The 13,984-nt window shown below is 40.2% G+C and overlaps 1 protein-coding gene across 1 annotated transcript; it reads left to right on the forward strand.

Moving 5' to 3' along the window:
- Positions 1–7,246: 7,246 nt before the first annotated feature.
- LOC148732655 (uncharacterized) lies at positions 7,247–8,726 on the forward strand. Its single transcript, XM_088757883.1, has 2 exons — positions 7,247–7,425; positions 8,171–8,726. The coding sequence occupies exons 1-2, from the start codon at positions 7,247–7,249 to the stop codon at positions 8,724–8,726; spliced, it is 735 nt and encodes a 244-aa protein (XP_088614009.1).
- Positions 8,727–13,984: the final 5,258 nt, after the last annotated feature.

The raw sequence follows: 13,984 nt of genomic DNA on the forward strand, positions 1-13,984 counted from the left end.
TAGTTACCGTATAAAGTTTAAGATTTTGCTTTTGACATTTAAGTGCTTGTATGGTCTAGCTCCTAATTGTTTGACTGATTTAATTAGGATCAAAAAGCAATCCAGGTACTCTCTTAGGTCAAACGAGTCTTTATTACTCGAATCACCTAACACTAAGACCCGTCCAACCCTTGGCGATCGTGCCTTCCAGTCAACTAAACCTTATCTCTGTAATGCATTACCTTCCACAATTCGCAACTTAAAGACATTAGACGCTTTCAAGACTGCTGTCAAAACTAATTTTTTTTAATTTAGCTTTCAAATAGTTTAACTAGTTTTCACTGGGTAACTATTCCCTTCGAGTGCATAGGTTCGCAGGTTTTAATAGTTCCTTATATTTTTAGTTACTTTTAACATAATTTTACCTTACGATATTGTAAAGCGCGAATGAATATATCCACATAGAGGTCTGCGCTATATAAATGTAAATTATTATTATTATTATTATTATTATTAGAACATGACTAACTGAAGGTGGATGAAGGTTGACGTGGTAGACCATGGTTAGCTTATGGTAAATGAGGGTTAACGTGATAGAACAAACTTAACTAAGGGTAAATCAGGGTTAACATTGTAGAACATGGTTAACTAAGGGTAGATAAGGGTTATTTCGGTAAAACATGGCTAGGTTAGGGTAGACGAGGGATAAAGTGTTAGAATATGGTTAACTAGGGCTATCTGGGGGTTGATGTGGTAGAAAAAGGCTAACTAAAGGTAAATGAGGGTGGAATAGTAGAACATGGTGGTAGAATAACACGTGGTAGAACATCGTTAACTTAGTGTAGATGGGCGTTAATCTTACAGAACATGACTAACTGAGGGTAGATGAGGGCTAACGTAGTAGAACATGGTTGCCTTAGGGTAGTTGACGGTTAACATAAAAGGAATTGGGTAACTTAGGGTATATGGGGGCAACATGGTAAAACATGGTTAACTTTGGGAAGATTGGGGTTAACGTGGTAGAATATGGATAACTGGGGGTAGATGAGGAGTAACGTGGTAGAACATTGTTAACTGAGAGTAGATGAGGGTTAATGAGGCAGAAAGTAGTTAACTTAGGTTAGAGGGGGCTAACTTGGTAGAACATGGCTAACTGACTGTTAGGGTTAACGTGGTAGAACATGGGTAACTTAGGGTAGATGAGGGTTGACGCGAGGGAACTTAGATGGGGGTTAACTTAGATGGGGGTTAACGTAATAGAACAAGGCTAACTAAGGGTAGATGGAGGTTAATGTGGTAGAACATGGTTAACTTCGGGTAGATGAGAGTTAGCTTGGTAGAACATGGCTAACTGAGTATAGATGACGGCCAACGTGGTAGAACATGGTTAACCAAGGGCAGATGAGGGTTAACGTGAACGAACATGTTGAACTTAGGTTAGATGATTGTTAACTTAGTAGAAAATGGTTAACTTAGGGAAGATGGAGGTTAATGCGAGAGAACATGGCTGAATGAGGGTAGATGAGGGCTCATGTGGTAGAACATGGTTAGCTTAGGGTAGACGGTGGTTAACGTGGTAGAACATGGTTGACTTAGGTAGATGAAGGTTAACGCGAAAGAACCTGTTTAACTTAGGGTATATGGGGGTTAACGTGGTAGAATATGGTTAACTCATGGTAGACGAGGGTCAACGTGAAAGAACTTGGTTAACTTACGGTAGATGAGGGTAAACGTAGTAGAATGTGGCTAATAATACAATACAATAACTTTAATTTGAACACGATGGTGATTAAAGCGATGCCCCTTATGGGGTCGTGCATTTAAGCTAACTAAAAACTTAAGAATTAAAAGCATATTAAAATTATCTCAATATTATTGTGGGACATTGTTTGCGGAGATTCCGCCTGAAAGTCTAGATTATGTAATTTGTCATATTTAGAGGCCGTTCCAGATTGTAGTGTAGTTCTCAACGTTGGATGTCTTTGCGAGATCTGGAGTGAGAGGATTCCACACAATAGATGCTCTGAATGCTAGCGAGGTACTGTTACTGTGTTCATAGCTCGTAAGTGATGCCTAGGAGAAGTATTCTTAGATAAGATATGCCCCATAGGGGAAGGAGTGCAATCATAAAAGATCTTATGTGCTAATGCTGCTAACTTGACTTTGTACAAAAGGTACAAAGAATCCCATTTCTGCGGTGGGCATATCTCGCGTAAAGCCATACTTTAACTTATCAGCTCCACAGTGTAGAGATTCCAGGGCGAGGAACCCGTCCTTGTTAGTAAAACTTCCCCATATCGGCAACGCAAAGGATACAGAGGGTAGCATTATCTTAAAATATAAGTATAGGAGTATGTGACGTGGTAAAAAAGAACTACGCTTAAGTAAATTTAATTCGTCAACAAAACTTTTTTTCACCTCAAAGATATGCTGAGCCCATGTGAGTTTGTCATCGATAGTTACGCCTAACAATCATGCGGGGGTCACCCATTTTATCGTGTGTTTGCACAGTGTGAGAGCGTTGAGTGGGCCAGTAAAAACTGCCTTTTAGTGGCAGTCCTACCACGTTAGCCGTCATCTATACTCAGTTAGCCATGTTCTACCACGCTAACTCTCATCTACCCGAACTTAACCTTCACAATTTCTGGGGTGAGGGATCATGTTGTTCGTTGAACTCCAATCTTCTAATCCCTTGAATGCGTTAGTGAGTGTGTTGGTAACGGAGTCCATTGAGTCATTTATACAATAGATTGTCGTGTCGGCGGCATACATGTAGAGAAATGCAAAACTGAGAGCCTCGGGTAAATCGCCAGTATATAGGACGAAAAGTGTTGGTCCCAACACGGAGTTTGAGGTATCCCGGAGGTAACGTAAGCTAGGTCAGAGAATTCTTCATTTACTACGGCGTATTGTTTTCTTTTACAGATATAGTCTTATCCAGTTGAGTAGGTTCCCCTTGATCCCGTAATTACATTCAACTTTGAGGATTGAGATTTTATGGTAAATGCTGTGAAACGCTTTTTTTCGATAAATAATACGCCAGCGACAAGGTTGGAGTCTAAAGCGCGTCTCCAGGTCTCAGTCAGATGTAAATCGGTATAGTGGCCTTTGCGGTAAGCCCACTGATATTCAGTTATCAGCTGATTGCGAGTGAAGACATGGTCAACAATGGAGTCGGTGACGCAGTACTCAGGAATTTTGCTTGGTACACTTAACATGGACAATGGGCGATAATTTCATTTATCTGACTCGTCGTATTTTTTAAACATGGGATTTATGTGGCTATCTTCCAGTCATCGTCAACTTTCGCTTCTCTCAGGCTACGTAGATATAAGTTAGTCGGTAGCACGGCAATAGATGTTCCAGAAGCTACAAGTAACGTTAGCGAAATGCCATCGGTCTCCAAGGTCATAGGTTTCCTCTCGACTTCACCGTATGATACTCGAGCTTCGTATGTGCATGGGACAGGCTTAGTGTCTATGGTAGTGTCTGGTACTTAGCATGGTTACTGTAATAACCAGCGAAACAGTTTGTTCAAACACCCCAGAATTTTAATAATCAATAACAGGGGATCAAATCACAAGTTATTTTACCAACTTCAAGTTACTAAACCATGGTACATCCGTTTTTTGTTGATACTGGGTCAACAATCACAAGAAAATCGAATTGGTGGGGAAATACAAAGTCCTAAACGTGCTCACCAATAAAAGTAAAGTAGTGGCTCTTGTAGTCACTGTTTTTTATTTTAAAGTTTTTCGGCGGAAAATAGAAGCCTCTAGGTAACAGCAGCTGCTGTTGCTACAGCACCTCAAGAAAATGAGGCCGAAACGAATGTTTTTACTTCAAATAATTATACGAGACTGTGACGTGCGAGACGAGCATGGTCATGGCGAAGGAACCAATTCTGGTTCGAGAACCTCCTTCATGGAGCTTTTCGTTGGAGATTGGTGGAAGGAAAACTTCAGAATATCAAGGCGTGCGTTTGAGGATATTGTTCGCATAGCTGGTCCACATATGGCGAAAAAGGACACTACACTGCGACAATCTATTCCGGTGCACAAGCAAGTGGTGGTAGCATCATGGAGGTTAGCAACGGTTGACACATACAGATCTGCGGGACTACAAATCGGCATTGGAAAGTGCACGGCCATGTTGATTAAACAGGATTTTTGCCAGGCCATCGCTAGACGCGCTCCAGAATTTATTAAATTTCCACAAACTGAGAAAGGAGTGCAAAAAAGTATTACATTTTATAAACATGTCTCCATTTCCCTAAATAGTGGGCGCAATCGACGGTTGTCATATTGCTTTGAAAACAGTGCCTGTAGATGAGCGGATTGATTACTTCAATCGAAAGCAAGATTATTCTGTTGTGATTCAAGGTGTTGCAGATGCGTCATTTCTACTTTTTGATGCGGGTGCCAGCTACCCTGGTAGCATTCATGACGCTCGTATTTTCGTTTAAGCGGACTGCGCCGGGAAATTGATCAAGGTAACTGGCTGAAAGGGCCTACGAAACAATTTTAAGACCTGGAAACTGGACCTTTGCATATCCCTTATCTTTTTGTCTGATGAAGCATTTTACGAAAACACGTACGTTAAGTGAAAGGCAACTGCGTTTCAATCGTGCACTCAGTCAAGACTGAGTTGTTATCGAGCAGGCCTATGGAATGTTGAAAGGGCGCTGGAGGTGCCTTTTCAATGCACTGGAGAGAAAGACAAGTAAAATGGGTATCACTATCTTAACATTCTGCGTCCTTCACGATATTTTTATAGATGATGATTATGACATGGGTAAAAGCTTCAACGGAGACGTATCACCAACTGCATCTGATGTTAGAGACAATATTATGGAGTATCTGTCATTTTAAGGGAATAGACAAAGATCCTACGGCAATGTATTTGCATACTTCCACATTTGACTTTTAATTCTATTCCTCCAAGAAAAGCAGCTGAAATCCTTAACTTCTGCCCATGAAATTTTGTCGATAATATACAGGCAGAGTGGGACGTCTTCATAATTGACAACGTAATGACACTAAGTTTTTTAAATGCTATTTTCTTTATTGTTCGTGGAAACTCATACCGTAGCTTATGTTTATCTATATAATTGTATATATATCCCCAAGTTTCGTTAAGGTTTTGAAAGTAATTCCTGTGTAATTTTTCTTAATCAATGGCATCTTTACAAATCAATTGATTTCATGCAGATTTTTTTTCCTCGATTAAAAGCGTTCCTTACACAATGGCCAAAGTTTAGAACAACTATTAATAAAATGCACCTTTCAATGAAAGTTTGCAAAACAACTCATGTTATTACTGATCACTTGTTTTATTTTCAATAATTTCAAAAGTTTCATTAAGCATACCCAAAAATTCGTATCAAACGCCAATCAAACAATTCGTTTAAGGCGCCTCCCAAGTATCTGTACTTGAATTTCAAATTACGGGACCGAGACAACAGAACATAACAATAGCAGCTGTAAAGTAAAGAATTACAGGACAGAAAAAAAGAGATGTTTGCGTGTTCATTTTACCCTTTTCTAACCACATTAACCCCCATCTACCATAAGTTAACCATATTCTAACAAGATAACCCTCATCTACTCTCGGTTTACCATGTTCTACCACGTTATCCCTTATCTACGCTCAGTTATGCCGTGTTATTCGTCACTGTAAACGTCAACTAATACCTCAGTAAATGCCACAAAAGACAAAGGAAATCTGACCAAAGTAAATGCTTTAACTATGCAGATATTTGGTATGAATTAGCTCGGTAACCAAGGTGAAAGTGACAGATATATATCCGGTTCGTTGAAAGCCGCAAAACTCTTGAACAAAAGTTTATCTTTCAAATCAGCACTCTTAATCCCACAGGTATCAACGAACACTTTTCATTCCACTAATTTATTCGTGTTTTTCTCGTTGCCATGTTCCCACCAATCACGTAGCTCCATTTTCTGCCTTTAAAAGCACACACAACCCACAATTCCTCTCTGGCTCCGACGAAGGGCTAACGCTCGAAACGTCAGCTTTTATAATCGTAACGGAGGCCAATTTACCATTTCAACTTTGTTGATATATTGAAATTATGTCGATTAATAAGTTGTACGCGGTGGTGACCCGCTTGAACGGCAGAAACAGGGTAACCACGACTTTCGAAAAACTGGCACATTGACTCTGATTTGTGAAAAAATCAGAATCATCATAAACGACGAAGTCTTAGGTACTGAGAAAAGGGAATTGAATTCTTAACATGGGATGGATGCGGAGATGAATACAACGAGTAACTAACTGAGTTTGTAGGTTTGTAAAACACACTAGTGCATAGAACATGGTTAACTTAGGGCAAGTGAGATTAAACATTATAGAACACGCTTAATTAGCAATTATTCCACGAGCGCGCGTTGGATATGAGATGATAGATAGCCAACGAGGCGCGTAGCGCCGAGTTGGCTATAATCATCTCATATCCAACAAGCGCGAGTGGAATAATTGTTTTATTAAAAAGAACGCTCCCAAGATATTAGACAAGTCTTCTTGACTTTATTTTGTAAGAAGAAACCGAATGTTTCCATCTACAGATATGAGATTATGGTATATTGGCTCATATATCATAATGGCTAAGCCAATGAAAAGTCTTAAATTGCATTATCCAATGATCCAGTTTTTAATAACTAACAATAGACGAGGGTTAACGTGGTAGAACATGGCTAGCTGAGGGTAGATGAGGGTTACTGTGGTAGAATATGGTTAACTAATGGTAAATGAGGGTTGACGAGGTAGAACATGACTAACTTAGGATAGATGGAGGTTAATGTTGTAGAACATGCCTAACTGAGAGTAGATGAGACGTGGTAGGACACGGTTATCAAAGGGCAGATGAGGGTTAACGAGAAAGAGGTTGGTAAAGTTAGGGTAGATGGGGGTTAATGTGGCACCACATAGTTAACTTATGGAAGATAAGGGTTAACGTGGTAGAATATAGTCAGCTTAGGATAGATGAGGGTCAACGTGAAAGAACTTGGTTGACTTAGGGTAGATGAGGGTAAACGTGGTAGAGCGTGGTTAATTAGGGGCGGATGAGGGTCAACGTTGTAGGCCATGGTTAACTTAGAGTAGATGAGGGTTAACATGGTAACTAAAGTGGTAACGTGGTAAACGAAAGCGCTAAATGAAGGTAGAACATGGTTAACTAATGGTATATAAGGGTTAACGCGCTAAAACATGGGCAACGTAGGGTAGAGGGGGGTTAAAGAGGCAGAACATGGCTAACTGGAGATTGCGCATGACAACGATGGAGTGCGGTCAGGATAATTCTCTCTCTGCCGAAATTCTTGCAGAACAGGAGGTAAATCCGGACTTTCAGCCCTTTTTGATCGAGAAACTTGACTATAATCCGAAAAAGTCTACTTTTACGTGGTCAGGATCATTTGAGGAGCTTCAGTATTTCAGTTTTAAATATTTGAATATCGTCCCGGCTGCATGCAGGAACGAGAGAGCAAAGGCGATTAAGACGAACTCTTTGGTTCTGAACTTTTATAAGACTAGTACACTTCAAGTCTAGGGATCTGATGGCCAAAATGTAAAGACTCAACTGCAGTCTATTTTGAAGGCTACTAAAGCTTACAATGTGTATAATGGCGAAGCGGGCGACTTCACTGCTAATGACGAAGAACCTCCAATTTCCTACCCGGATTCTAAACGGAGCGAAGGTTCTGTTCGGCAAATATCACCCGGCAATCAAGAGGTCTCGGCACCTGATTTTAAAAGAGAAATTGGCAAAATATGGTCGCAAAATACATTGATCCATGAGAAAACTGGCTCCATCGAGAAGCCACGAGAAGCTGATTTAAATAATGTCCAGCTCATCAACACTCTCCAACAAAGAAATTAGCTATTGAAAGAGCAACTATTTGAAGAGACAACGAAGCTTAACAGAGTTACCGAGGAACACGACTCATATATAACTGCCCTTCAAGTACTGACAAAGGAACTGCGTGTTGAGGATTCCGTTTCTCTAAGCTCCAATGCCGATCAAACTGAGATAAATTTTGCCGAAACCATTAAGTGTCCAATACTAAATTCACGGCCAACGGGTCAGAAGATCCCAGTCATCGCAACTCAAAATCGCTTTGAGCGTCTTCAAGATAAATTTCTGTACACTGTGATCAACATCCCAAAACAACAGATGCGACGTCTTACCGAAACCTGCATCCTCCAACAGCGAGAGAAATAAATCTACTACCGTGGTTATTGGCGACTCTATGATCAAACAAATTCATGGTTGGAAACTTGGCAAAAGAGTTGGCCACCCGGTTGTAGTTAAATCATTCTCGGGAGCCACCTGTGGGGATATGAATCACTATCTTCAACCAACCATAGTCAAAAATCCCGCCAGAACCATTCTACATATAGGAACGAACGATCTGAAGGATCGAGATCCCAACATAGTCGCTGATCACATCGTAGACTTAGCGAGGAAAATTGAAAATAAATCCAGCGCTCAAGTCATTCTATCTGAAGTGGTGTCTGGACCGGACGATGTTTCGAATGAATCCGTAAAAGCTACCAACAAGAAGCCTCGCAAGTTTTGTACTCAAAACGGCTGGCAACTTGTTCAGCACAATAACATTACCAGAAACGGTCTAAATAGGAGTGGGCTACACCTTAACGAGAGGGATAATATAATCATGTTTAATAATTTTGTTAAATGTCTTAGCGCTGGCGCTCACAGGTCAGCTTGATTCTCACGCCGACCTAAAGCTCCTGATCATCCCAGCCGGGGTCATCCTGTGTCTTCTTTTCCAGTTCCAACTATTTCTCAATTTCTATCGCATACCGAGTCTCTCACAGTCAACAACAGTCGTAAATCATCACAGATTGTTATCACAGAGCCTGCGACGAAGAATGTCACCTTTGGGATACCAAATACTAGAGGTGTCAAGATCGCAGCGCTCAATATTGCTAGTCTACCGAAATATACTGACGACCTAAATATCTATATGATCTTTAAATCAGTTGATATATTAGCTATAAATGAAACCCGTTTAGACTCCTCGTTCTCAAATAATGCCATAAGTATACCCTGTTATTCTCTTGAAAGAATGGACCGTAATAGAACTGGCAGAGGAGTTGCGCTTTATATTAGGAACTCTATTAACTATAAAAACATCCAAACCTTGAATGAGAATTTAGAATTACTTTCTGTCAAAGTGATTTAGCCTAAGGCAAAACCCTTTATTGTTGGAACGTGGTATAGACCCCCTGGGTCACCAAACAAGATAATGCATGCTTTCGAGTCTGCCTTTGAGAGATTAGAGCAGTATGATTTGGAAACAAATTTACTTGGGGATTTTAACTATGATGTCGCAGCTAGTAGTCTGGATCATCAAACTGTAAAGTTTCTCGATATCTGTACTCTGTACCAATTTCATCAGCTAATCCACAGTCCCACGGGAATAACTTCTTCCACTGATCGATTTGCTTATAACTAATAATCCAAGTAAATTTTCACATACTGGTGTCTCCCACATAGGCATTAGTGATCACTCACTCGTTTACGCCATTCGAAAATGATGCATCTCAACTTGTTCTTCGAATATTATTTTCAGCAGGCAATTTAAAAATTTTGAACCCACTTGCTTTAAGCGGGAGCTAGGCCTGGCTCCATGGCACACTGTAACTTACCACAATGATCCAAATTCTGCTTGGGCTGTCTGGAGAGACCTGTTTCTCCATGTCTTAAATCTTCATGCTCCTTATAAGTAAAAAATATAGTTAAAAGTAGTCCTGCCCTATGGCTTAGCCCAGACTTGAAGAGGCTGATGTTCGAATGAGACAGGTTATAAAAAATTGCCTGCAGACTAAAAACTGAGGAAAGCTGGTCAAGGTATAAATCAGTCAGAAACCAAGTGAATGAAGCGATGAAACTGGCTAAATCATCTTATTATAATGCATATTTCGCAGTAAATCAAGGAGATATTAAGAAGTCGTGGAAAGGAATAAGTCTTATTATGGCAAACACAAAAGAGACAATTAGAATCAACGCTCTCGAAATTGGAAATGCTGCTTATACTTCCCCTCGAGTAATAAGTGATGTTTTAAAAAATCATTTTTCAAATGTAGGACCATCACTTGGCAGCGAAATTCCTCCGCCTGATATTTCCTTTAGCGACTATGTCCACCCTGTAGCACAAACCTTTATGTTGAAAGAAACGACCAATGATACTGTTCTAAAACTAATTAACTCACTCCCGTTAAATAAAGCTTGTGGCTTTGATGGGATGTCCTGTCGCTTACTTAGAGATGCAGCACCTATAGTTGCGCCGTCCTTAATATAATCAATCTGTCTATCACCACTGGTATATTCCAAGATGAATGGAAGTTGGCCAGAGTCTCGCCCATAGACAAAGAAGGGGCGAAAAGTGACCCTAACAACTACAGGCCAATCTCCGTTTTGTCTGTGATTAGCAAACTGATAGGAAAAATAGCTTCCGACCAGTTTCATGAGTATCTAATAATGTATGAGCTCTTCGCTGACACTCAGTGTGGATTTAGACCCGAGCATTCCACTCAAACTGCCCTTCTGGAAGCTACTAACGAGTGGTACCTGAACATAGACAGTTGTCTGATAAATGGTGTACTTTTTCTCGACCTAAAAAAAGCTTTCGATACAGTAGATCACCAGATCCTACTACAGAAACTTCAACTTTATGGAGTGGATTTCCATACTTTCAAGTGGTTTGAATCTTACTTAACAGATCGTAAGCAGAAACCCTTTATAAATGGACATTTATCGGACTACTGCCCCATTATTTTTGGTGTCCCACAGGGATCGATCCTGGGACCGCTTTTTTTCTTAGTCTATATAAATGACCTCCCGGCGTGCCCCCCTATACTCTGTGCCTAGAATCTACGCTGACGACACAAGTCTTACTCTAAGTTCAAATAATCCAGCTGACTTACAATACAAATTGAATAGTGACTTAGCCCAGATTAAGACCTGGCTACGAGCTAATAAACTTAGTTTAAATGTAAAAAAAATTAAAAATTTTCTATTTTCAGTAGCCGTAAAAAATTGGCTAACTTAAACTATCAGTTTGATGTGAAAATTGATGACCATTTCTTAGAAGGAGCTAAAACCTACAAGTATCTTGGTATTGATTTGGATGAGAACTTAGCCTGGGATTCCCATATTGACAACATTGTCAAAAACGTATCCGCTGGCCTCCGGGCTGCCCGACGTGTCAGAAGCTTGGTTCCTCATGAGACTCTTATTATAATTTATAAAGCTCTCGTCCAACCTTATTGCAGATTATTGCAGCTCCGTGTGGGGGCTGCATAGGTATATGTCAATCTGTGAGACTCCAAAAATTACAAAATAGGGCTGCACGCTTAATAACCTTTTCTGTCTTAAATATTAGATCCTCCACTTTACTCAGTGACCTCGGTTGGGATTCCTTGGAGCGGAGGCGTTCTAAACAACTAGCAGTCATTTTTTTTTTACTCTCCATAACCCTGCTTCGACTCGTTTAAACAATCTTTTAAAATCTATATCCAGTGTTCACTCGCATAATCTAAGAAAGTCAAAATACAACCTTTTCGTTTCTAGACCGAGTACTGAAGCAGGTAAGCGAAGTTTCCAATATCGTGGTTCTGTTCTATGGAACAGCCTGCCCTTGAGCGCTAAGCTACAGCCAACTCTTCGTTGCTTTAAGTCATGTATTTGATTAATATTGATAAGTAAATATAAGTAATGAAATCGTTTTTATAGTCATTTTAAAACCTTGTGCAGATAATTTAGTTAGATATATTATTGGTTAATTCATCAATTAATTTGTATTTAGAACACGGCTCGATGGAAGAGCATGTAATGTGAATTGATACCATGTATAAATGAAGTTTTACTACTACTAAGGGTTACTACTACTAGGGTTAACGTGGTAGGACATGGTTAACTTAGGGTAGGTTAGGGTTAACGTGTCAAAACATGGTTAACTGAGGGTAAATAAGGGTTAGCATGTAAAAACATGGTTAACTTAGTGTGGAAATGGGTCAACGTGGTAGAACATGACTACCTTAGGGTAATTGATGGTTAACGTGGTAGAATATGGTTAATCTAGGGTAGATGAGGGTTTACGTGGTAGAACAAGATTAACCCACAATAAGTTAATGTGGTAGAATAAAGTTAACTTTGGCTAGAGGGGGGCTAACTTGATAGAAAATGGCTAGTGGAAAAGGGTTAACGTGGAAGAAGATGGTTTACTTAGGGTTAATGGGGGTTGACGTGGTAGAACATGGTTAACCTAGGGTAGATGGGGTTACGTGGGAGAACATAACTAACTTACAGGGGATGAGGGTTAACGTGGTAGAATATGGTTACCGAAGGGTAGATCGGGGTTTGTGTGGCAGAACATGACTAACTTACAGTGGATGAGGGTTAGTGTGGTACAACATGGTTAACTTAAGGTTAACGTTAAGGTTAACGTGATAAAACATGACTAAATCTGGGTAGGCGAGGGCTAACGAGGTAGAACGTGGTTAACTTTGGGTAGATGAGGGTTAACGTGAAAGAGCTTGGTTTACTTAGGGTTCAACAAAGGTAACGTGATCTACTAAGGGTAGATGGGTAACTAAGGTTAGATGAGGGTTAACGTGGTACAACATGGCTAAGTTACGGTAGATGGAGGTTAACGCGGTAGAATACGGTTAACTTAGGGTAGATGGGGGTTAAAGTGGTAGAACATGGCTAACGGGGGATATGTGAGGATTAACGTGGTAGAACATGGTTAACTGCGGGTAGAAGGCAGTTAACGTGGTAAAACATGCTTAACTAACTGGTAATTGAGCTCGATGACTACAAGTCGAGTACGACTTCTGGTCGAGTAAGATTACTGGACCACATTTGGTATCTTAGCAACCGATCTCGATTCATGTTCACGGTACTCGAATAAAAATTCGAGTACCATTTCAAACCAGCCTCGGATCAACGACGTCTTTTCCTTATCGAGCAGGAATGGTAGTCGAGTACGGCAAATCCATATCGAGGTCCGTTTCTCAAAATAAAAGTTGATCTGTTGTTGTTATTATCCGGGAACTCGATACTATTCCTCATACACTGAAGGGAAACGGCAAAGAATACAACAACGGCAGTATCTTTTGCCAACGTTTTTATGGCAAAAATAAAATAGTGTAATAACATTCAGAGCACCACTAAATCGCTACGTTGCAAAAGGTATCTTGACGACGTTTTCTTTCTGTGGAACAGAACCAAAGACAGAATAGAAGAATAAACCTGGAACTCGATACTTTTTCTCACAAATGGAACGGAAACGACAAAGAACGGCATTAGCTTTCGCCGATATTTTTACGGAGAAAATAGAGATAGGGCATTATCACCCAGAGCACAACTAAGTCGTTAGTTTGGAAGAGGTATTTTGACGACGTCTTCTGTCTGTGGAATCGAACCAAAGACGAAATAGGATTTGTTGTGAATATCTTATTTGATACTTATGATGCACGATCCTCGCAGTAGATAGCGCTATTTAAGCAATAGCGAAAATCAGACCTGAAAAAGATCAGGCCTGTACGGGATTCGAACCACTGACCTCTGCGATACTAGTGCAGCGCTCTACCAATTGAGCTAACAAGCCAACTGGGAGCAGGCCGTTAAGTTGATTCGTAATAAACCCGTGAAAGTGATAAAAATGAGATACAATGAAATATATGAAGTTCATATATTTTGTACTGCGGTATTAGATACATATGATGCACGATCCTCGCAGTAGATAGCGCTATTTTTAAATAGCGAAAATCAGACCTGAAAAAAATCAGGCCTGTAAGGGATTCGAACCACTGACCTCTGCAGACCTCTGCTGACCTCTGCAGTGGTTCGAATCCCGTACAGGCCTGATTTTTTTCAGGTCTGATTTTCGCTATTGCTTAAACAGTGCTATCTACTGCAAGGATCGTGCATCATATGTATCTAATACCGCAGTACAAA

This window comes from Stylophora pistillata, chromosome 4 (genome assembly GCF_964205215.1).
Source record: "Stylophora pistillata chromosome 4, jaStyPist1.2, whole genome shotgun sequence".
NCBI classification, from domain to species: domain Eukaryota; kingdom Metazoa; phylum Cnidaria; class Anthozoa; order Scleractinia; family Pocilloporidae; genus Stylophora; species Stylophora pistillata.